At 36.8% G+C, this 26807-nt stretch overlaps 1 protein-coding gene across 1 annotated transcript in view; it reads left to right on the plus strand.

Moving 5' to 3' along the window:
• LOC112126419 overlaps positions 1–26603 on the plus strand; it is a 224024-nt gene extending 197421 nt beyond the window's left edge. The window contains exons 3-5 of the mRNA XM_024225469.1: positions 19619–19717; positions 19771–19960; positions 25347–26603. Of these exons, the coding sequence (XP_024081237.1) occupies positions 19619–19717; positions 19771–19960; positions 25347–26053 (996 nt within the window). The 3' untranslated portion in view covers positions 26054–26603. The remainder of the gene's footprint in view (positions 1–19618; positions 19718–19770; positions 19961–25346) is intronic.
• Positions 26604–26807: the final 204 nt, after the last annotated feature.

Below are 26807 nucleotides of genomic sequence, written 5' to 3' on the forward strand. Positions count from 1 at the left end.
GGATCGAAGTCACGATAGCTCAAGTGGTAGAGTAGCGGCGTATCAAGCCGAAGGTCGTGGGTTCGAATCCCGCTCGTGACACTGACTTTTTTATCTCAACTAAAAACCTTAATGAATTGAATCGTATTAATTTGTCAAGCGGAGCACGAAAAATAGTGAATTTCACTACAAAGTTTTATTAAATTGAAAGGAGGATACAAATCACTGTAATTTTAAAATCATGATGACCCATCTATCCTCACACCTCCCATCCGATTCGAACAAACTTTTGACAGTAGATTAATACATTAACGATCAATAGTTTAGCCAAGTTTGATCCAATTGATGATGAATTAATAAAAGGGTCAAAAGGAAATATGTTCGGTTAGGGCGTATCGGTTTTAAACTAGATAGTTATTTTTTTCATAAATTTATTAAGATTTATTTTTCTCTTGCAATCACTGGATGTGACATTCCATTTACAAAATCAATTTAAAGTTTCAAGGAGTTGATTAAACTAAAATCTTACAAAAATCGCCCTCATTTCAGCGTATTCTTAATAACTTGAGTTATTCTTTTTTTGTTTCTTTAAGGGTTATAAAGTTAAAATTGAATTTTTTTTAAATTGCGTAGTATAAAAGTCTGTGTTTTTATATATTAATTATATATTGCACTTGTCTGAATATTTTTGTGCGCCGATCTTTGTCCCCTGTATAAAATGTTTCCTTCGTGCTTACTCAAGATGGACTTTTTAAATAAAAAGTCCAACTTTAAAAAGTAATTTAACAATATTTGAACATCATATTTTCAATTTATGTGGTATGTATGGTATGTGCTATAAATTATTTTATATAATTGTAAAACATTACATAATTTTTTTTAAATGAAAGTAAGGTCAATCGAAACTGTTCGTATGCGTCAGAAGGATGTAAATCGGCTAAAAAGGCTGATGTTATTTTTCTTTGTATTTAAATTTTGTTCCAGAATCCTAAAAGTACAACTCAGAGGCTTAGTTTTGTTATTACAGACCTTGTTGTGTTGTCCAAATGTTTCTCTGGCAATATTTTTCTAAATCTGAACTAGTGGTGTTTGGTCAGGGTTAAATTACATTTTACGCCATTGCAAACTTTATAGTTATTATTGTAGTTAGCCCTTCTAATTTCCCATGGACTAGAACCAAAGTTTAACTGCAACTTTCGACCTGCAGCTTGCATGTTACGTGGGTTGTTTTCAGGGTGAAGGCATCAAGGTGGCCAATATTGAGACGCTTCTACCCTTTAAAACGGATTCCATCTGACAAGAAGCTAAGGACATTCGGTCAAAGATTTTAATAACATTTTTGTTTGTGATACAAGGTCAAAAATAAAATCGTGTCCGAGCGTTCTTGCCCATGAGCCCGAGGAAACGATTTTTTTTTTAAATTTACGTGTACATAAAACGTTACAGCAGTGTATTTCAATATTTACGATTCTCATGTCATGGATGCCTAGTCGGTGGCCGCAACGGTTTAGGCGTTGACACGGCGCTCATCACTGTAAGGGAAAGTCCTGGGTTCGAATGCAGGGCCGCTGGATTCGAACCCGACAGACTTACAAATGGGCTTTTTTTTCAAAAACATTGGCACCCTGAGTGTTTATATGACCACTGCTGTTGCAAACCCTCGTTTAAAAAAAAAGTCTTTGCATCATAATACAATTACACTAGAAAATTATTTTTATGCGTTTCATTATAATCATTTTTTGTAACTTATTTCTAAGCATTTTATTGTTAGAAACACGAATAAAACCGAAATGGAAATGAGATCGATATCCCAAATTAAATTATTCCTCATCGAACAATAATGCATGAGCGATTTTAATTTAATACGTTACGATATATGCCGTAATTTCAGCCAGAGCAGCGATTTTAGAGCCGCTGGAATCGAACCCGCGTCCTTTACCTTTCAGTGATGAGTCAACGTCTTAAGGTCGATTCAGAGTAACGTCACAGTGCCGTGACCGGCATTTTGTTCACTATCGTCCGGCGCGTGACCGTGGTCGTGCGAACAGTGCTGCCGTACCCAACGTACACAGAATTTTCACCGTCGACTAGCTTATAATCATCAGGTTATTAAAAACCAAAAATGTTCAGGTTGTTCTCAGGAAAAACCATTTTCCATTATTTGCCTTGATTAAAAAGTAAAAAACAGGTATAAATCACTGTAATTATGAAAATTATAATTGTGTGTACATCCTGTTATTAAGCGATTCCGACGAAACGTCCACGGTTGATTTGGAAATAACTGTTCAATAATTTAGTCGAGCTTCATCGAATTTGGGTGAAATATTTTTCGAAGATCTTAGAATCTTGGATTTTTTTCTAGTCCTATGGTATTGTAAATAAATTTAAATTGTAATAAATGGATTTTATTACTATTTAAGCCTCAATAAGCCGCCGAGGGCGTCGGTGGCCGCAACGGTTTAAGCGTTGACACGGCGCTCATCACTCTAAGGGAAAGGTCCTGGGTTCGAATCCAGCGGCCGCTGGATTCGAACCCGAAATACTTACAAATGGGCTTTTTTTTCAAAAACATCGGCACCCTGAGGGTTTATATGACCTCTGCTGTTGCAAACCCTCGTAAAAAAAAATTGTCATTTTGACATAGTCACCTAGCAGTGACTTAGCAATGTAGGTTTTTATTGAGAAACAAAATTCATAGTGCAAAAACAACTCTAAATACTAAATTTAGAAAGAAAATCAAAAAATATTTTTTTAATTAATATTTTGGTCTTTCAACTGCCTCCGAGTTTTGGTACAAAATCGCAAAAAACAAACAAAAAAACAGCGATAATTTTGAAAAGAATCTACAGATCTATCAGAAACTTACAGGTTTTACAACCTTAATTTCTATAACCTATACTGGCATAATGTCTAATCGTTGTTGACATAGCTTCAAAGAAGAAATATACTGCTTTTAAACCGTTTTTTTCAAGTTCAACTTGTATAAAATGCGGAGGACTTATGAATTTTTAAGAGGACATTGGCAAAACATTGCCCCCAGGAATACATCTCAAAAATGTATATTTTTTATTACGATGAAAATTCGTATTTAAAGGTGTTAACAGGGTTAAAACGTATTGTTTTGGTCAAAATATAAGTTGACCTACTTACTTTGCCTACTTTACTTCCTTAGTTTTTTTTTTTTTTTTACATCGGTCCTCACATGTCTAAATCCTGAATTCTCCCCCCTCCCCAACAAATAATTCCACCGACAAAAACCAATCGCAGCAAGTAACGAAGCACGAAATCGCCATCGATCAACGGATTTTCTTTTTATGCGACGTGGGAGGCGAATATTATCAAAATATAAAATCTCGTATCGCCTTCATTATTGCTGTGGAGATGGGTTAATTGTGGCCTTAGAGGAGCAATGAACGTGGTTAGACTAATTCGCCTGCGTATATCCAGGGATTACCTTGTAAGCGTTAAAAACGAGCCAACTTCGTGATTTGTCGTTCCTCGGAAATTAACCTCAGCAAATCGTTAATAGGAAAAGTGAGACATTCATTAATTAAAAGTTGGTAAAATCTCCATCGAGGCTCCACCCCCTAAAAGGACATAACACCCTTATTAAAGTGATTTACGGTATTCAACGGAAGTAAGCACTGGGTCTATTTATTGAGTAAAGATTAGCCATAAGGACATCTATTTGAGCAGAAAGAATTTGAATTTCATTCAAAACAACAGTGTATCCTGTAACTAAAAACATTTAGCTATCTTTTTGAGATATTTTTATTACCCTAATGCACATTCTTCCTGTCTCATTTTTATTCATTGTATTTTTACACTATTTACAACAGACCCCTTAGGCCTTAACACACTTACCCGCTGCAACGCTATGCGACGCTACCCGATGCACCCGACGCCTTGTCACGTTTTTTCTGCCTAACTATCATAATTAAATAATGTTTATAAAACTTATGAGTTTTTGATCTCGTTTAATTTGGTTTACATAAAAATAGGAATGTTGTGATTAATATAACGACAAAATTACATATACTTAGTTTGAAATAAACTACAAAAATATGAGTGTCCTGTTCTGATGCTACTCGACAAAAATGGTGTAATTTTACGAGCAAAACCATGAAAAAAATTGTTAGTTAAATTTTATTAGCAAAACCGTGTAATAAATTGTTAGTTAAATTCATAATATCACAAAATGGTATTCCGGTGTTTTGAGCAATTTTCTACCAAACCATTAAATTTAATTTTTTTAAATAAAAACTAATGAATTTTTGATCTGGGTTAATTTGGTTTATATTAAAATAAGAATGTTGTAATTAATATAACGGCAATAATACATGTAGTTTGAAATAAAAGTATGAGTGTCCGGTTCTTTTGTCTTCGACTGTACTCGATGGTACCCGACGAAAATCTGGACAGTGGGGATCGGAGAGCGTAGAGTAGGGTAGCTTTGCGTAGCATCGGGCAGACGTGCACGGGGGTAATACAATCATGGAAAATTGGACTTTGGATTTGCGTCGGGTAGAATCGGGTAGTGTCGCATAGCGTTGCATCGGGTAAGTGTGTTCCCGGCTTTAGCCACAGTCGTTTCAGCTTTTCCGAATGGTTTAGTGGATTCCTGATTGAGGATAGAAGGAAAGCGAAAAGAGGAATCCATTCATGAACATGTGCTAATCGTGTTAATTGTTTTAACGTCGAAACGTTTTATGACGAAAGTGTACAAGTCGTAACTACAATTACACTTTACACTAGGGAGTTTCCAGAGTAAATCAAGTGCTATCGGCCAATAATAATAATAATCTATAAAAGGAAAAATGGAATCTATCTACCGACCACGAATTCTTAAACCTAATCCTAACCTAACCCGTCACTAAACTTAATCTAACCGGTCCCTAAATCTAATCTTCCCCTATCTAACGATTACCTAAACCTAATCTAAACCGTCCTTAATCTAACTCCTACTTAACCCTCAACTAGCCCGACTCTAACTAATCCAACCCGAATCTACCAAGTACCTAATTTTACCTCTAACTAATCACTATCTAAGCTGTCCGTGATTCTAATGTAATCAGTCCCAGCCCTTATCTCATCCAACCCTAACCCGTTCCTTACCTGTACCCAACCTGTAATCTAAGCTGTCCCGAGCCCCAACCTTACTCTAACTAATAACGATCTTAATCCGTACCTAACCTAACCCGTCTTTAACACTAATATTAACCCAGACTACCCTAACCCTAATGCTAACCCAGACTATCCTAACTTTAACCCTAACTCTACCCCGTCCCTAATCTAACTTAACCAGTAACTAACCCTAACCTTACTCTAACTTTCACAAACTTAATTATCCGTCCCTAACATTACTACTAACCCAGACTACCCTAACCTTAATTCTAACCCAGATTACCCTAACTGTAACCCTAACCCTACCCCGTCCCTAATCTAACTTAACCAGTTCCTAACCCTAACCTTACTCTAACTTTCACAAACTTAATTATCCGTCCCTAACACTAACTGAGACTACCCTAACCTAAATTTTAACGCACACTACCCTAACTTTAACCCTAACCTTACCCCGTTCCTAATCTAACATAACCAGTAACTAACCCTAACCTTACTCTAACTAATCCCAAACTTAATTATCCGTCCCTAACACTACTACTAACCCAGACTACCCTAAGCTTAATTCTAACCCAGACTACCCTAACTGTAACCCTAACCCTACCCCGTCCCTAATCTAACTTGACCAGTTCCTAACCCTAACCTTACTCTAACTTTCACAAGCTTAATTATCCGTTCCTAACCCCAATCAAACCAGTGTCTAACCCTAATCTAACCAGTATTCAACTCTAAATGTAATCTGCCCCTTCTCTATTCCTGTCTATTTAACCATCCCTAGCCCTAACCTAACCCCCCCCAGCCCACTCGCGTTACGCGAACATGACTACGCAAAAAAATTATATATCGAGCACAAAAGCATATCCATGTTTTCGAAATCCTATAAACATAATAGCCAATTTAGCATATGAAAATACTGAATGGTCGTTCAGATATTTACGCGTTTTAATTGCACAATAATGCAACGGTTGCGTGGATATTCTAACATGAAAATAATAGCAAAAATTTCATTCTCAGCGATTATGCGATCAGCTAAAGCCTTAGAGAAACTCTTTACCTTGAAAAAGAGGATTCATACGTGTACATGTAAGCATAGGCTTGATAGCTAAAAATCCCAAGAGCTCAGCGAGAGCTTGAAAGAACGAATTTTCAGTCCCTTTCAAACGATAATTATCTGTGTGGTAAGCCCGTATCTGAATTACTGTCTGAAACCGGAATAAGTTTAACTTACTGTTAGTAGCATATTACCACACCGTTTCTATTAAAACCTTCTCCAGCAGGTTGTCCAATCGAAGATCGCGTTTGATTCATCGACAAAGTACATAGACTCTGGGGCTACTGGAATATACCATATCGAATAACTAAACCAGATGAGCAAACATCTTACAGATTCATGGAAAGAATTTAAATCAGCATATTAAAAAACCTTCTCGTGTAGTGCAGCATGAACGATAACGGTTCTGGTCGATTTCATCAATATACGGAAAATATTTATACTATGCTTTAAATGATTATTGTTTTAAATTAATTATCTCTGAGTGCTTTCCTGGATTCTGACCACTAACTAACTGATGATACCTCAGATTCCTCTCTTCTTCTGCCGGATATTCCGGTTGAAATGCCATTCCAAACACTTTATTTTGGAATGTTAATTTTTATTCATTTCTGTCGCATAATTAATGTTGGTAAATGCGTAGTCATAATAACAGAATTGACCTTTTGTATCTAAGTTTGTCAACTATTGATACCTGCAGTTTCCTGTCTTCTTTGCTGGCTATTCCTGAAAAACTGCCATTTCTATATTTTATTTTTTAACAGCAGCATTTTTATTTCCATTGCGTATTGTTAAATACCGAAAGTACAAAGGAAGGGAGACAATTCAAAAAAAAAATTACAATAAACCTTAAAATGTTTATGATTATGTTGCAGTATCCAGCAAAATTTTGTTTTTACCAGGCTTTTAGTCACCTATATTTACTAATTTATGCAATTAACCAAGTGTGCATATCAAATGAGAGCATTAATTTTCTTTTATCAGTTTACGATCAAAATTTATAGGATCGTAATATAAAAAATAGTTTATGAGATATGAGGGCAGATAGGATAAGGTTATTAGTATGATGTTTTTAGAGTAAAAACCTGTTTGTTCTTCTTTGTTTATTCACTTTGAAATATTTCCTGGCCGTAAACAAGGCTAGTCGTTGCAAAAACGGAATTTCACCGAGGAGAGACTTTAAAATGATTAACTGTGTGGTTTAAACCGGAAGGAATGCCCAAAGTCTTTCGAATAATATCTTTATGAACGAATGTTGTATGCAATATCAAGGGGGATCCTTTTGATGTCGGGGATTTTATGGCGAAATTCCTGAGATTGCGCGGCCGCGCTGCCGAGGAAGTTCGAATTCCTTCGGCGGCTGCTGCCCCCCCCCACTCGCCACAGACGGGTTATTAAATTTTAAACACGTTTTCACATAACTTTGGAAGAAAGCCCATTTAATTAATTATATTGAGGTGTTGTCCTTCTGACATAGCGCGACGTTTATTTTTGTCCGGTTGGTTTGTATTCACGTTTAGCCGTGCAAAAAATATAGACATTTCTGGCAAATATAGCCCAACAAAGTAATTTGTTATTAAGCCTAGTGAGGTGATTCTTTCTAACAGATTTTGACAACTTATATTGTCAAGACTCCATAAATTAACGTGTCTAGTTTCAAGTTTCCCGGCTTAGTTAATGTTAGATTAAAGAAAATACGTTTTTAAGCTCCTATTATAGTGCGCTTTTAAATTTTATGAGAAGCTATTTTCAAAAGTGTGGTTTAGTGACCGTTAGTTAATGATTATTTGGAGATCGTGAGATGCGGTCTGGTGTGACGTGGATTTTAGAAAAACATTTTCTTTATCTTGCCAACGTTTCGATCTTTATTGAGATCATCTTCAGGGCTCAAAGTGTTCGTTGGGCACTCTCAACACGACACACAATAATGACAATAATATCTACACAGAAAACAAACACTTTGAACCCTGAAGGTGATCTCAATAAAGGTCGAAACGTTGGCACGATAAAGAAAATATTTTTCTAAAACCTACGTCACAGCAGACCGCATCTCACGATCTGCAAATAATAAGCAAATAATGTTCACTAAACATCACACATTTCTACACGAGAAGAACGAAGAATATGGGATTCTATGAACGGATTTCAACTAGATACGGACACCAAGCAAAGAGTATTCTGAAGGACATCGCCAACAATGAAAAGAAACTTGCATCGACTATCAATCAGAGAACTTTTTTGTTGAAATGCATGCAGTACGAGGTATTTCCTACACATGTCAAAAACAACTTTAACTTCACAAAAGCCACATTAACACAACCAAACACCAAAATTAACGACATACATATCAAAAGAAACATTTTAAACATAGAAAATACCAGCATTAAAATCATTAAGAAACTAACACAAAAGTTACACCAATTAAAACTTAATGCCGCCAACATAATACCTACAGACACCCTAAAAAAATCTATAAATATCAATAAATTGCATACAATTTCCACTTTTATCAAATTAAAAACAAACACATCATAAAACATAAAAACTTAATCAACAAACAGTCACCTGATAACACAAACAATCGGTTTCCAAACCTAACAAAAACTAACATTCCTCCAAAAATCCAAAACTTCTATCACTTGGTCCCAAACATTCCATTCCTTACAACAAAACAGATTTTCCAATAGATAAATTAATTACTGATGTAGACTATGCAATCCAAAGGGCACTCACAAAACGACACACAATAAGATGTACACAGAAAACAAACACTTTGATCCCTGAAGATGCTCTCAGTAAAGATCGAAACGTTGGCACGATAAAGAAAATGTTTTTCAAAAACCTACGTCACACCAGACCGCATCTCACGATCTCCAATAATTTCTACATTGTGTACATCACTGTACAAATTCCTTGTTCACATCTTCCATGTATTTGTATAATTTAAACAATGTTTATAAATCCCAGGCCCTGAAGATGATCTCAATAAAGATCGAAACGTTGGCACGATAAAGAAAATGTTTTTCTAAAACCTACGTCATACCAGACCGCAGCTCACGATCGCTGAATAATTCTTCTTTGAAATGTTATTCTTCAAAAATAAAAGACAAATGGTTAGTAATAAATGCCACGAAATTTAGTTTTGTTGACAGCTTAATATAGACAATTTTAAACATTGTGATAGGATTCTTCCAAATTTTATTTGCCCAAATACCGATGACAAAAAATGACCCAATTGCTTAATAACAACTATCCAAAGTTATATTTAATTCTGCTTGATTAGTTCATCATATATTATAGAAAATGTATTTTGAGGTATTCCTTCAACAAAGTACTCATTTAATTCTAACGATCGAATCCTTCCAAATTTAATTTCGCCAAGTAGTGATCACCAAAACAACCCCCAACTGTTTAATAATAAATAATTACTAACTAAAGTTATATTTAATTAGTTGTATTTCAATATTGACAAAAATGTATTTTTGTGGGTTCCTTCAGAAAACGTACACATTTAATTCTAGCGATCGGATCCTTCCAAACTTAAATTCGCCAAATAGTGACATCCAACAAAAAACCCAAACTGTTTAGTAATAAATAATTACTAACTAAAGTTATATTTAATTATTAGTATTTCAAGATTGACAAAAATGTATTTTTGTGGGTTCCTTCAGAAAACGTACACATTTAATTCTAGCGATCGGATCCTTCCAAATTTAATTTGTCCAAATAGTGACATCCAACAAAAAACCCAAACTGTTTAGTAATAAATAATTACTAACTAAAGTTATATTTAATTATGTTTAATTGTTCATCATACATTTAGAAAAATGTGTTTTTGTGGGTTCCTTCAACAAAGTACACTTTTAAGCCTCGTCATCGGATGATACTTGCAAATTTTATTTGGCCAAATAGTGACGACCAAAAAAACCCTAACTACTAAATAATCACTTTCGAAAGTTGTATTTAAGTATGATTTGTTAGTCATATATTTAAAAACATCTGTTTTTGGGAGTTCTCCAACAAAATTATCCGATTTCAAACGTCCAGAGCTGATTCTTTCTACGAGAATTTGGCAAAATATTTACGATACTAGACTTAAAAGTTCTAATCGGACATAGTAACGTTGCAAGCAGATCAAGCTCCATATGTTTGGATTTTGCAAATTCAAATTATCTTCTGGTTCAGCCTTTTAATGGTCTGAAAGCTGATTATTCAGAACCTTTTTAACACAATTTCACGGATGATTATGGCAAAATTTCCAGTTTTGAGTATTAAAAAGATAAAACAACAAACTCTCCCCAACCTTTATTATTTCTATTAAAGAAATTATGTTTGAAAACCGTTAAACAAAAATGTTTAGGAAATGAATACTTTCTCCGAGTCCCAGAGTTTTTTGTTTTTTAATTTATTTCCATGGTATATCAAGTTCCTAGTTATTTAATATTTCTTCGAGATTCATTCAATTCAAAGCTGTTTCTTAGCGAGATATTATACATCTTAGCCTCTACGATATTAATTTTGCACCGAAGGCAGATGACTCATAACCATTTAAAAGCAAATTTGAATGACTGGATGTAAAATTATACACAGTCTTTTAAGAACACTTGCATCAACTGTTCTGCATAAACAAACAGTAGTCATATTTCGTCTATTAATTCAACCGTTTGCTCAAGTTGCAAGTGTATTTTTTTAATGGTTGTATTCCCACCGGCCGTTGAACAATTTCTCTTGCTGCCTGTACGTTCCGGGTACCTTCTGATGATCCAAATCTTTTCCATGAGTCGGCTATATTAGAAAGCGAATAATCTTGTCGAATTTCATCCTCCTTTCGTTTTATCAACATTGATTTTTTTGTTTTGTGGTGTTTAGTGACTGTTAGTGCACTCTCAACACGACACACAAGAATGACACATCTACACGGAAAACGAACTCTTTGAGCCCTGAAGATGATCTCAATAAAGATCGAAACGTTGGCACGATAAAGAAAATGTTTTTCTGAAACCTACATCACACCAGACCGCATCTCACGATTTCTAAATAAATATCGATTAACGGTCACTAATCACCACACAAAGATCGAAACGTTGGCACGATAAAGAAAGTGTTTTTTTAAAACCTACGTCACACGGCCTCTCACGATCTCCGAATAATAATTGATTTTTTTTTTTCAAATCATGCTAGGAATTTCTTGAATTGACTTACTTTGTACTTCCCACTTTTTCCCCTGTTCTAAAAATGTTGATAGTCCGGCGGCAGGTTTCCTTTCAAAGATATTTCCTTTCACCGCTCAAGTACTGGATGTCCTGGTAGTTGATCTGTTTGATTCAAATGAAGAATCAACTCTTGGTTGTTAAATAAGTGATCTCTGAGCTCAGATATTAATGAAAATATTTCAAGGGAACCCAAACCCAAAGAGCTCTTCATAAAAGTCAACATCATATAAAATTATTCACTCTTTGGTATAAATTTCAGGCTGTCTAGTTGTGCTAGGTGATGTAAATTCAAAATTAACCAATACAAACCATAATTTATGATATTATATTTTGGGAAATTAATGCAAGTCTAGGCGTTTATGCATAAATACTATGATTCCTAACAGGCGGTAATTTTAGTGGGGTCCGCCCAGTGGCGGCCCTGCATTTTGGTCTACTTATGCTTGCTGATTTGGTCTATCTATAAAGAACCTATAAAAGAACATTCACAAGGAAAAAACACATACTATCTACTGAAGTTGTCAAAACGCCTTTATTTAGCAACAGTATTGGTAAATTATCACATAGTTGGTTGATGTCTGCTAAGATATGAACCGTTACTTAGGTTGACTGGTAAAAAATAAATTGTCTTTTCCACAATAGGCGTTTATTTCTTCAGATGCGTTTCGGTCTAATGTAGACCATCTTCAGTGACTTTTTTAAAAATAAAGTCGTCAAGAACGACAGACTACTAGTCACGTCTGTCCAGATATTCACTTTTATACTTACAACTAAGTAACAAACCGTCAAACTACTTTATTTAAAAAAAAATAAAATAAAATAAATATATAAATAAAAAAAATTCTTACCAATCAACTTATTATGGAGTTTCACAATGTAATGATGGACGCTTATAAATAACTTCTTTCGATTAATTAAACAGGCTACATTGTTAAAAACTTTTTATGTAGGTATTGGTTGAAATGAAAAAGTTAGTATCACGAGCGGGATTCGAACCCACGACATTCGGCTCAACACGCCACTGCTCTAAACACTTGAGCTATAATGACTTCGATCCGGCTATTGAGCCGAAGGTCGTGGGTTCGAATCCCGCTCGTGACACTAACTTCTTCATTTTAACCAATACCTTACGTAAAGATTAATTAAGTGAAAGAAGTTATTTGGTCAATCGGACCACGAAATATAATGGACTTAAAAATAACCTTTACTTAGGACTCGCTATGAATAGCGTAGCTGAATTGGTCTGACCACAAAGTGGCACCCTAGTAAATCCATTCACAAATAAATGGAAAACCACACATACTAACTACTGAATGATTAGTTATTTTTATATAGATATTAAATTCACTAATTTAGTGGTCCTCTTGACCAATTAATATATTACAATTAATTAAGGTTTTTAGTTGAGATAAAAAAGTCAGTATCACAAGCGGGATTCGAACCCACGTCCTTCGGCTCAATACGCCGCTGCTCCACCACTTGAGCTATCGTGACTTCATCCACTCGGTCACAAACTTCCCATCTCAACCCCAACTTTTGAATTTTCCTTCCTTTTCGCCATTTTTCAAATGTCGTGTAATCTCTTTGATTCTCGGTGACAAATGAAATGGCAACGCAGAGCCTTAATGAAGATACATTTCATTTTAACTTATTAAATTCACTAGTTTCGTGGTCCTCTTGGCCTATTAATATCTTTCCATTAATTAAGGTTTTTAATTGAGATAAAAAAGTCAGTATCACGAGCGGGATTCGAACCCACTACCTTCGGCTAGATACGCCGCTTCTCCACCACTTTAGCTATAGTGACTTCGATCCACTCAGACAGTAATTTTTATATATGCCTAAAAAGATAATTTCAAAGTTTTTTTAGTAGCATTGTCCCTCTGGGGGATGCGTCAAATGTGTAAATTTGCCAGTTTGGTGTGCACCACCGAGTCCGTCCAGTGGGAGATAAATTACCGGCCTGTCCTCGAATGTCAATTTATTATAATTTCCAAGTGTTGTCAAGTTAAAGTCGTTTGTTTATTCAAAACGTCACGTATTTCAATTATCAATATTTTTTCATTGGAAAATCTCATATTGCAAGTTGAAATAAGGGGAAGTTTTTGTATAAACACGCTTTAAAATATGAGCGATGTAAATTCAAAATCTGTACTGTTTTTGAGAGATTGTTTCCCTGCCAAGCCTCAGCATAATTTGAACGCCAGGATATTTTTTCCGGATTTCAGTATACGATGACCAAATTCCAATTGGCGTTTGAATGTCTGTCAACATCTTTCTCTTCTGTAAAGATTTATCGCGTATAGATTTGCCCGATGACGATTTCAGATATTCCGCCACGGGGTGGCGAACGGACCGCCGGATTTCTGTTTTTGTTGTCCGACCTCCGGGCCCGTAAAGCATACAAATGTAAATTTGCCTTTTATAATCGGGAGATGACGTGTTTTCATTGTCCGCGCCGGCGGACCGACATTTCCCAGGGTTTTCAAAAGTCTACGGCTTAATTTCTCCCTTCTTACTGAATTCTCGCGAAAGAAATAGTTTATATTTGTAATTTCACATAAAATTAAAATAAGAGTAAAAACATTTCAAACTGCCTAACAAAAATTTCAAACAAAACGGAAACTTCTCAAATCTACCTTCACATTACTGGTTATTTTCCTAACCTGTTAATTTTTAAACTAGAGCCTATTTATCTGTGAGATACTGATTCAAAGATGATAAAAGCGGAGTTTTTAGCTCTCTTTTTCCCTGTCTGGAATGTCTCAGATAAGTTATAGGCGCTTTTTCAAAGCCTATTTTGTTTATCAATCTCGTGCCAAGTTTTCTTCAGTCTTTCAAAGCATAAAAGTTTATCTTAAAGTCAAATCTTTAAGTTATGACTTATGATATTTTTTTATAGGCAATTTCTTTCTAGAACGTTTTTCACGGATGGGACGTTCCTTCTACTTTGCATCATCTGTGAACTTACATAACTTGAAAGGATTTATCTTAAGAACAAAACTGTAAGTTTGCAGTCGGATCTTCATAGAAAATTCATTAATTTAATTCGCTCCCGAAGAACTTGTTTTAATGAAAATACTTGTTTCTTTTGAAAGAATCGGCTTTTATGTGTCTTGTGAGTTTTTAGAGAGGTGTAAGTTAGATCTACAGTCAACTTAAGCAGTCACTTGTAGCAACGGTTAATTTTCTCTATGATCTGTCGTGTGTGGGCATAATTTCGTCAATGTCCCAGTGCTCAATGGTTTTGCAAGGTAACCAGATTGTAGGACAAGTGGATTTTAGTAGCGTAAAAGTGGGTGGATTTAGTTTCCAGGTCGTGGTATTTAGCGAAGACATCGAAAGAGCATATAATATTGATAGGGATAACAGGAATATATGCTGTGTGTCTTAAGTGTATTGAGTGCCACACAGAAAACAAACAACTTAGAAAAAAGGATCTTAGGTGAGGTCACAACAGAACAACAATTCTTTAAGTTTTTGCCGAGCTTTCAACGATTATATCGCCATCATCAGGGCATATTTATTTTAGGTAAATATCGCTGTTAGAACGTATTGTATAATTTAAACAAAAAATCATATAGTCATATTTTTCTTACTTTAACTCGATAAGTGTTGAAATATATCTTCAGCAAAAGAAACTGCATTTACAATAAGTCAATTAATTAAGGTTTTAAGTTGAGATAAAAAAGTCAGTGTCACGAGCGGGATTCGAACCCACGACCTTCAACTTGGTACGCCGCTACTCGAGGATCGATGTCACGATAGCTCAAGTGGTAGAGTAGCGGCGTATCAAGCCGAAGGTCGTGGGTTCGAATCCCGCTCGTCACACTGACTTTTTTATTTCAACTAAAAACCTTAATCAATTGAATGATATTAATTTGTCAAGCGGACCACGAAAAATGGTGAATTTCACTACAACGTTTTATTAAATTGAAAGGAGGATAGAAATCACTGTAATTTTCAAATCATAAAGACCCATATATCCTGGCTTTAACCTCACACCTCCAATCCGATTCGAACAACGGGCAACATTGCTAAAAAAATTTTATGTAAGGTATTGGTTGAAATGAAAAAGTCAGTGTCACGAGCGGGATTCGAACCCACGACTTTCGGCTTGATACGCCGCTACTCTACCACTTGAGCTATCGTGACTTCAATCCCCTCGGGCACTAACTTCCCATCTCAACCACACCTTTTGAATTNAGATCGTGGGTTCGAATCCCGCTCGTGCCATTGATTTTTTTATCTCAACTAAAAACCTTAATTAATTGTAATATATTAATTGGTCAAGCGGACCACGAAATTAGTGCATTTAATTATTTGCCAAGTCAACAACGTTATTAATTTCATTATTTTCAATCTTTCTTTGATCGTTTTTGTTTTGTCATTCCCCAGCTTGTATCTTGATCTCATAAAAAGTACTCAAAAATAGTTACAACTTTTAAACAGATTTAGATGAATCCATTAATTATTTTTAGCACTCTAAAATCAGACTTACTTTATTCTTTTCAAATAGAAAATGTTATTAATAAAATATAGAAGCAGCTGTATTCTTGGTCCTATCCTGTTTTCCGTTTACACTTTCTGATAAATCCTTACCACTTACGCGACACCACAATTCTGTCGGCTTACCAGAATCCTATCAAAGCAACCTCTACCATTCAAGAACAACTTGAGTTTGAAGACTGGGGCAACAATTGAAAGGCAAGGCTGACAGAAGAAAAATGTACCTCGTGTCTTCCTCCACTGTCCATCAACAACAAGAAGCTAACGACTCAAGTCAGGTACTTAGTACTACAACTAGAAAGCAGATTGACGTAAAATCACCAGTTTTATGAGTCAACTTAATAGAAGACTTTAACAACATGAAGCCTGTTAGGAACGAAATTTCTCTTGACAGTCAAAACTAAACTAACCTTATACAAGTCTTTACTATGACCACTTTGGACATACTTAGTACAACTGCGCAGTTCCGTCAAGCCATCTAATATCCATCGCATATTCTCATTACTACATCACTAACCTTACTATGTAATTCGTCACTTTAAAAACAATGTAATTCTTCAATATCTCTACTGTAACTCTATAATATACGTACTTTTCAATGAATAGGCCCTGAAGATGGTGGTATAAATAGCCGAAAACTTGAAACCCAAAGTCTACTTTATCACAAAGACCTCATGAAGATACCTCTTTAAATTCTAATTGGTTTTACTTCACCCGCCCCGAGTGTAGACAGTCCGGAGTCAGACCTTGGTCTTGTCCTTCCGGCCACCGACGTGTTGGATTCCATAGGCTATCAAGCTCCACATCCTAACCAAATCACCCTCTCATTCATTCTAAAATACATTATTTCCTATTTACCCACCATTCACTACTTGATATTCTTCTATCCTACATCTCCATACGTACAACTAATCTAATGGAGGGTCGTTATGATATTACCAATTGGCCTTCTTACACTATTCACTCTCACATTCATGCTAAGAAATACATTCAGTCTCAATATACACAACGAAACACTAGGCGAGGCGTCTATAAAGTACTGTATACAGTAAAATAACCCTATTTCCTTTTAAAATAATATATACTCCCCATTGTCCCTCTCTACACATTCACGCTAATAAATACATTCAGTTACAACAAAGAAACACAAGTATTATGTACATAAAAGAGCGCTATTTCCTCTAAAAATCGGAAAAGGGATTCCAGGTACTTGGTATGGTATGGTATGGTGATAAGGATACTAGGAAGCGGGGTTTGTACTCCCCAGGCACTGCAGCCTTTTGGCTTATTTTACCTTCCTAGTTTCTTAGTTTAGTGCAATAAACTCTATCATTCTCCTTAGAAGTATCAGGTCATTGTCTGTCGCTGCTACAATTTCATTCCCTAAGTTTTTTCGTATGTTAGGTTGAATCTCCATTGAGCTGTTGCTTCGCATACGAGGATGATACGGGTGGTTGTTTCCTCCTCCTAAAAATTACCAGTGACCTCCACTTAGCAATGGACCAACGGAAAGTTACTATAATTGTCCTTCTTGATTTTTCTAAAGCCTTCGATTCTGTCCCTCACTCTTCTCTCCTCTCTAAACTCGAATCTTTTTCCTTCTCCACCTGCACCATCCGTTGGTTCCACTCCTACCTTACCAATCGCTACCAAGCTGTCTCCCTTCCCAATGGCCTTACCTCCTCCTTCCTCCCTCTAAAATCTGGGGTGCCCTAAGNAGCTTCATAGAAGGAACTTCCTTTATTTATTTCATGTAAATTATTCTTAGGAGACACCAGTCCCAGAATAAAGTTATTTTTCTTCTTCTTCTTCTTCTCCTCCTCATTACATAATCTGCAGATGGGATCATCGTTGTATATGCCCATGTTGTGTAGACGTTTTGTCAGATGCAGTGACTGGTTAGTAGTACTACCACTCCTCTGAGTTTAGCCGTCTCCAATTGCAGCAGTGATTTTGCCAGTCTTGGTGAGGGTTGTTTCATCATAAGTTTACTATGTCTAGCACCGCTAGAGTTTATCCACTTCTCCTTTTTTGTTTGGATCCATTCTGCGATGGAGGATTCTATATTTGTTTTTGTTATCCCAAGTATAGGTGGCCTATCTATGGTCTTGCAGATCCTCCTCTGGCCAGTCTGTCTGCTTTTCGTTACCCAAAATTCCTCTGTACCCTGGACACAGAGACCATCAGGTTGTTTTGTTTCCCCAGGTTTTGGAGATTTTTGATGCATTCACTGACCAATTTTGATGTAATTCTTTTACATGCTAATGCTTTAATGGCTGCTTGACTATCATATCTTATGAGGATTTTTTTGCCAGTGTAACCTCTTTTAAGAGTTTCCAGGGCACAAGCATTGATGGCATGTACTTCTGCTTGAAAGACCGAAGTGTACTTCCCTAATAAGTTTGATAGCTCATGTTTTGGGCTTGTTCAGAAAACGCCCGATCCGGTTCCTTCGTTTGTTTTGGAGCCATCTGTATGCCATATCATAGTGTCTGATGCTCTCCTGTGTGGGATGTTGCGAAGAAGGTTTTCGGGATCATATAATCAGTCCCTATTTCAAGGAATGGATGTGATTTTGTTGTGAGTTGGATCTTCAGGAGGTCAAATGACGGATGAATTTGAAGAAGCTCGGCTGAACCCGGAAGCTGTTTCCTTCTTTCTTTAAATTCATCCGTCATTTGACATCCTGAAGATACAACTCACAACATCGCAAACTGCAGGTCGATACCTTTTCCTAGCCTCTCCTTGTATGAATATTTCCAGTGGAGGTAGGGTTAGCAGTTTCTAGTGCACTTCTAGGGGTTGTTCTCAATGCCCCTGTGATACATAGGTTTGCTAGTCTTTGTATGCAGCCTAATGGTTGATTAGCTGCTTTTTGTTGTTTGGTCGACCCGATTAATATCCATAGGTTATTTTGGGTCTTATTACTGCCGAGTATAGCCAATCGGCCATTTCTAGTATTCCAGGTACTTACTGCCGTACTCAAGCACAATTATCAAATCGGTTGGCAATCCTACATGCTTTCTATATCTATGGAGCCAAAGAATGCTACCCTATAATTAAGTGGAACAAATCGAGCATTATACAAGAAGAAATAGCTCATGTTGCCTTGTCCTTGCGTCATGCGAAATCAGTCTCCATTTTACGATTTTATTGGCAATTTAGACGTTTTTATTTGGTTTTTATTATAAGATTTGCTGGATTTATAAAAAATATACACCACTAGTATAGCCATTTCTAAAATTATTTTGTAGCATCATTATCTGAGTGAAGTCTTATATATTGTAAAAATTTCGCAAGAACTTTTAAAGCGTTTCATTATGAGAGAGCTAAAATGAAAAACTTTGTTTCCTTTAACTTTAATAATTGTACGTTGTTATGGTTAATATACTATAAAAATGGCCGTAATTGCTGCTTACATATCAGGCGCAAGTTGAAAGTCTGGAAGATCGGAATGTAATTTCAACCCATTCGATCTTGCATTCGGCCATTTATCTTTTCGAAAAGGCATGAGAGATTTGCCAACATGGAATTTCGGAAGATTTTGCGAAAAAAAAACGCCAGGAAAGGCCCGATGAAACGCCTGATTACAGATCTTTTCAAAAGCAATATTTCAAAAGTGAAATGATGAATTCAGACGTGTGCCACATAGAGGTCTTTGATCGTTCATAAATCATTAAAAAAATTAACTGCTATCTTTCCATCTATTATTTCTTTTCTCAAATAAAGTTTTTTATTTTTGCAGACGACAAGGGTTCTTGCTTCACCCGATATACCTCAAACATCTTTCAGCTGCACCGGACGACCCATTGGGTATTACGCCGATGTCGAGACTGATTGCCAGGTAATATAAATCCCATTGGTAATAAATCAAAATACAAAATTTTATTATCGCAGGTGTATCACATGTGCGGCGAAGGAGGAAGGCAGTACAGCTACGCCTGTCCGAACACGACCCTCTTTCACCAGAGAATGCTTATCTGCGCCCACTGGTACCAGGTGAATTGCACGAGATCGCCGGAAGATTACCATGCAAATCTCCTTATCGGACAGAGGGACAAGCTGTTCGTTGAAGACATCTCGGCCAGTGAGTGTTCCAAAAGATAAAAACAACAGCTTTGTATTACTCGTGGTGGATTGTAATTTCCCTACTGAGCAGTTTTCTGTAATATTTTAAATTTTTTTTCAAACAATCATATCAGTTAATCCTGAAAAGTGAACAATTTTGACAAATAGGTACATTTTTGCCTTGTACGTTTTTCTTAAACAAATCTAATATTTGGATCAAATCCAGCATTTTGTAAAAGGGAGAAGCTAACTTTTTCCCGACCAAAATTGCAAGTTTTAATTATTTATTTAGTCATTATAAAGGGAAAACAGACTTTTTTAAATTTATAGAGTATAGTTTACTGAACGAGAGGCTCAAAAGGCTGCAGTAAAAAGTTGTCAAATTAAAATTAATTAATCGTTTTATGTAAAGAATTGGCTGAAATGAAAAAGCTAATCCTTTTTAAAAAGATAGTTCCTACTCACAGTAAGTTGTTTTGCAACGATCCGGATTTCGAGCCTTTTAGCTCATCATCAGGTTGTAAAAGCCCTTCAACCTGATGATGAGCTAAAAGGCTCGAAATCCGGATCGTTGCAAAACAACTTACTGTGAGTAGGAACTATCTTTTTAAAAAGGATTGAACACCACACTCACTCCATCATTTATCATTTCTATGAAAAAGCTAGTGTCACGAGCGGGATTCGAACCCACGACCTTCGGCTTCATTTCAACCAATACCTTACATAAAAAGATTAATTAATTGAAAGTAGTTATTTGGTAAATCGGACCACGAAATATAATGAATTGTCAAATTTCTTCTTAAGTTACTACCAAAACTTTGCGATTCATTTTTTTTCTAGCTACGGATTCATATAATACTAAGAAAATGAATTGAAAATAGATTGATTGTAATAGACCAAATAGATTTTGGGAAATGATACCAAAAATGGCAACAGTTCGGCCTCTCTTTGAACAACCCTGGCAGGGTCCCTGGGCATTCGGGGCGTAGAGGCAATGAAAAGGTTGAGATGTCCAAAGAATGAGCCAACGTGAACTCTCTACTCTCTAGGTCCTGAATCCCACTGTGGCCTAGCATCTTGCCAAAAAAGAAGATACATATTACAATGCATTCTTGATGAGTCCATAGAAGATTTCTGAAAGATTTCCAAGGAGGGCAACCACAACCGAACCAGGATCCGGTCTCCTGACAGGGCACTGCCACCTAAGAAGGCACATGCACCGCAGGACCGCAGAACACATTTTATGTTTTTGTGAAGGTCTTTGTAGGTGGAGATTCTTGCAACTAGGAAAGGAAATGCCGCAAGCCAGATCCTACACTAAGGATTCGCTGGTCTGGAGGTTGATTAACAACTTGAAGCTAGCCAGTGAGTTATAAAAAACAGAGGAGCACAATAGCTCTACTCAGGTCTAGGTGAAGGGAGAAGGGCTTGTGGCCACCTCTTTTATCCCTATCCCTATCTCTTTGAACAACTAAATTACTGGAAAAAGTAAGTATTTATATTTTTAAACAAAAAGTACAGCCTTTTTGAAATAGAATTGGTTGTCAAAATTGAAAATAAAATGCGTATCAGTTATAAAAAAAATAGGAAAGTCTTAAAATCGTTTGAAACCCCCTAAGTACTTCCAATAGATTGGAACACCAATGTCTACAGAAACTGCTCTTTGTTTTGTAAGCCTTTCTTTTTAATAATATCATGCTGATCTTATTTATATGGAAAATGATGAATTATGTATCTAATGTCAAAGTTTCGTTAAAAAAACGGCTTCCCATTAAACTTGGTTTAATTATGGAACAATTGGAGCTAAGCGTGTTTGACAATTTATTGAACGATTGTATCTGCCCCAAAAAAATGGTCGATAATGGTTAGAAGGTATCTGAAATAGCTCAAAACATGTTATCTTCAATGATTCGCTCATTAATTTAAAACATTTGAACTTTAATCATATATTAAAAATAACTAAGGTTTTTAGTTGAGATAAAAAAGTCAATGGCACGAGCGGGATTCGAACCCACGATCTTCGGCTTGATACGCCGCTGCTCTACCACTTGAGCTCTCGTCACCTCGTGAGGTCACAATAGCTCAAGTGGTAGAGCAGCGGCGTATCAAGCCGAAGATCGTGGGTTCCAATCCCGCTCATGCCATTGACTTTTTTTATCTCAACTAAAAACCTGAATTAATTGTAATATATTAATTGGTCAAGCGGACCACGAAATTAGTGAATTTAACGATATAAATTTTGTCCAAACTGTTATTGAGAAGTCTTTATTTTTCGCCGTGTTTAAACCTGTTAAAAGTAAAGATTTCTGTCAGTTTTGTTCGCATTTGAATTGAAGTCAAATTTTACCTAAAAATTCAGTATAATTTCAAGTGAAAATTCAAATATGCAAAAAGGATGCGGACTTTTTCCAGAGTTCAAGAATGATTTCACATCGGTATGCAACCAGATTTCCCACTTTTTGTGTCCGATCGACACGCTTAGGAGTCAAGGGGTCATTATTTCATGCCCGGTAGTGCGTGAAACCGTCTAAAAGCTGGTATCCTTGTTCCCGAATTTTATTCATGTCAGCGGGAACTTTGCTGTATCATCTTAATCGGTTTCCCAGTGATATACCCTCCTAAATTTTTTTTTAAATATAATCCGAGGAAAACGCCATTTTTTCTGTCTTTGGCAGACGATACGGAAAAAGTGCTGGGAAGGAAAATATTTTGATTGTTTCTTGAATCTCGTGTTGAAGGCGATGAGCTTAGGGAGTTTATTAGGGAAAACAAGCATGAAATTACTACGCGACTTTAAATTTATAAATTTTCAAACAATTTTATTACTAATTAAGGTTGATAACGACTAAGAGTTTATTCAATTTCTTTTTTCGTTTGTTCAATCGTCTTAAAACTCAGAAACTACTTTTAATACATCAAAACACTGTAAAGATAATTTTTCATAATTGTAACTAATTTGATTGAAAATAACTGCGGATAGGTCCTAGAATCCTGACGTTTGATCGTCTCCTGGTCCGCCTATTCTCGCTATTTCAATCTGCCAGACTCCTTTCAACGATTTTTACGTCTTCAGTGATTGGCCTGTTTGTTATTTTGTCAATTATTTTCTTTTATATATTTTTTTTAATGTACGAGTGATTGGGTACACAGTGAATCTGTTTTAGTCAAGGTGTTTTCATTTGTTGGGATCATTGGAGTCTATATATTACGTAGCATTTTTAATAGTTATATGAGGGTTCCAATCTTCGTAGAGGTCATTAGACATTGTCGTTGCCTAATGACCTCTACGAAGATTGGAACCCTAGATAGATTATCTGCAGGTCGATCAACAAAATCATATAGTTATATGAGTTTAATAGTTATATGATCTTTTTAGGTTTTGGGAGTTGAATAAGGATTTTAAAAATCCGATCCTCCACTGCGACCCATATAGATCTATAGTCGAACCCCTATAAATTGTTACCATACCTTGGAAAGTGCCCTTTTAAAGCCTATGCACCTCAGCTTAGAAATGCTGGGATTAGTCCAAAATTATTGGCTAGGGTACAGGGCCTTTTACTCCTACACCTACTCACTGTCCCATCTTTGATCCAACTGAATATTACTACTCTAAAGCTGGGCGTGCACTAGGTCGGAGGCGCGGCGCGGAACCGACCCCCATGAAGAATACATTGAAATGAATGTAACCCGGCACACTAGGCTTGTTGGGCGGCGTGGCGCGGAGCCGGACGAAGTTGCCAGACTTCTGAAACCCGGCTCCGCGCCGCGCTACCGGCCTAGCGTGCGCTGGGGAGCTCGGAAATCGTTGAGTTCGGATATATTCGGCTACCCTCGGACGCCATATTTGTAAAGACGAAGCCAACCATTGTGACGTGGGACTCCTGGAAATGCAAAATCAACACTAAACCGCAGAGCTGGAGCCGGTGTCAGATGGAGGGTGAAAATTTGACCAACGCGGCGAGAGCGGTTCCTACATAGTGTGCGGACCTTCACAATTACGCGCCGCGCTGCCCCACCAACCTAGTATGCGACCAGCTTAAGAGTCAAAGTTGAGTTTTTCTCTCTTTTTGTCAGATAGCCATCAAATTTATTTTAATTCTCTCCAGAATTTTGTGGTTCCGCTTCCTTGGATCTGGCTTCATTTTATCTCAAGAATCTGTTGGCACCTCAATAGCCGTCTTATATGTAAATATGAAGGTAGGGTGGGGTCCAGTGCTGTACCGGGGTAAGCCTGAATTGCCCCTGTTAAATTAAGACACGCTAGTCTTTGTAGATTTGGTAGGTTGTTCTGTGTCTCCTTGTCATCATACTACAGCTCCATAGGTGACCAAGGTCTGATCGTTGTGGTGTATCAGCTGTGTAAAGCCATCGTGGTGTTTATTTTCCAGTTTTTTCTGCATAATCTCTGGCCAATGCTCTGGCTCATAAATGTTTGAATTTTTAGAACGATTTTGATACATTTTTGAGTTTAGCTTTCTTTACTATATGTATATGTCATCAATACATATAAATCATATGTGGCTCATTTAATTCCTACTTGTTTTGTATGTCTTTAGTTTATTAGCAGCAACCATCCCTAATCATTGCATGGTAATTGTGTCTATCATGTAATATCATACTGTGGTGTGCGGGTTGGCGAACCTGTAGTTAAGTCATTAACTACCAAACAAATTGTGCCTATGTTGTAGATGTATGATTTTTTATTGTACGGTCGTTAACGATCATTTTGGTCCGTCTATCCTCGCTTGTTTAGTCTGTCAGGCGCGTTTCTTCTTCTTGCCATTTTCAGTGCTGGATTTACTGTTCTTTTTTTTGACATATTTTCCGGAGTCACCGTTTATTGCCTGTTGTAATAACCGGATCGGTATTGGTAGTGTTTTACCCCTGAGGGTTTTGTAGTTGAGAGTACTGAGTACGATTTTGATGTATTCTTTATTAAATAGGTTCTTACATATTTGACATACTGTAAGTGGTTTATTTAATTTCTACTTTACTTATTAGCAGGGTAGTTGGGTATTTTGTGAGATTTTACCTTGGGGTCAGCTGGGATGAAAAATCCGTAGTTTGGTCGCTACCGATACTTTTGGTCCGTCAGAGTTGTTATGGCTCCTTGTTATCTTTAGTAAAACCGTGAAGTGAAAAGAGCGAGAATAGACGGACCAAACAAATTGTGTCTATGTTGTCGATGTTTTTTCATTGTTTGGTCTGCCTACCTTGTTGGTTCCCTGTTTTGAAGAGGTCGCGTCTGTCAGGCTAAACCAGTGAGAATAGGCAGACCAAACTGATCGATAACGACCGAATTGTAGGTTCGACATACTGCAGAACTCATGGAGTAATCTCATAATGTTTTTTATTGTTGCTTATCATAATGTTTGATGTTATCAAATCGTGTGTTTGTCTTTCAGGTGAATTCAACAGCCTTCCTAGCGGAGAGGATCTACAAAGGTTGAATAATTACTATCCTAGAGAGAAGGCATCCAAATCATTAGGGTTCAACGAGTTGAATTTGAGTCCGACTCAGCTGCCGCAGACGTCGTCGTTGGACCGGTCGGATCTGCAGCACTCGCCATCGGCCTCTCTCGCCTCCCAGAACTTCAGAAGCATCACGAGCAACATCCCCTTCGAAGTCGGTGTGCCGTCGCCTAGGTCGACGCCCGCCACCGAAGCGACCCGGGTGGCTTTCAGGCCGACGAACGTCTCTTTCAGAAGCACGATAGAAACCCCCAATTCGGAGGCGGTCCTCGCACGTACCGCGCCGATGACGAGTTCTCAGCCCGCGAGCAGGACCGAACCCGCAGATTTCAACAACGGGGTCACCCCATCGACGCCCGAACAGCCGTCCCTGGACCTACTGCCTCCTTTCGACGCTTCCCAGGAAGAGAGCAACACGATCGAACTCCATCTCCACGACCCGCGCAGGGAGTTCTACATCCCCCCAGCCGAAACGCAGATCCCCAGAGACGAGCCGATCGTCGTCAGCATCAACGTCCACGGCAAATCGAGGTTCAAACCGACCAATTTCGTCAAAAGGCGCAACTCCGAATGCTCCAGGTGTCATCCCATGTTCGTCATCGACAAACAAAACTGTTCCCCCTGCCTTCTCGTGAGATAAACGCCTAAAAATTATCTCCACACAAACTTGTACAAAAATTTTAACCGCACCAATTAAAATGTGATAAAGCCTTTGTTAGATTTAAGTTTGAAGATCAAGATTGTTTAGGCCAGTATAACTGCTACCGGGCCTGGTTCAACAGTTCAAAGTAACGTGTAACCTAGCAATAATCTTGAGCTACTGCTCGTCTAATTTATCTTTCTTTATATGTTTATATCATATTTGTTACAAGTGTTTTACTATTTAATATATATAAATTATTTAGAAGAAGTTTAGAAAAGTGTAAACAGTGGAGTTTTACCATGTCGAACAAATTGTAGACACCATTCCTACTGATCAATCATTGGATCAAAATTTAAAAAAACGATCTTCCATCAATAAGAAATAATTTAAAACAATTAACGCAATAAATTTAAACATGGCGGCTAATTGTTCATGAATGATCTCGCTGGTAAAGCTGCTCTGACTGTCACAGCAAGGATCATTAATTTATTTTAACTTGTCTGATTTGTATCCACTTTAAATTATTGTTAATAAACTTTTTCAATTACGCCATCCATCATTTCTAATTCCTCATAACTCGTATTATTATTCAATTGGTTTATTATTTTCAAAGAAACTTCATTAGTATTAATGTCTATTGTTGGTAGCGAAATATTTTCCATACAGTATTACATGTACGAATTATGGGCTTTGAAGCCATGAGAAAGAAAATATTTTCTCATTTACAGTGAATTAACTGCTTATAGCACTT

Source organism: Cimex lectularius, unplaced genomic scaffold (genome assembly GCF_000648675.2).
Source record: "Cimex lectularius strain Harlan isolate CLEC.00 unplaced genomic scaffold, Clec_2.1 scaffold29, whole genome shotgun sequence".
Classification (NCBI taxonomy): Eukaryota; Metazoa; Arthropoda; class Insecta; order Hemiptera; family Cimicidae; genus Cimex; species Cimex lectularius.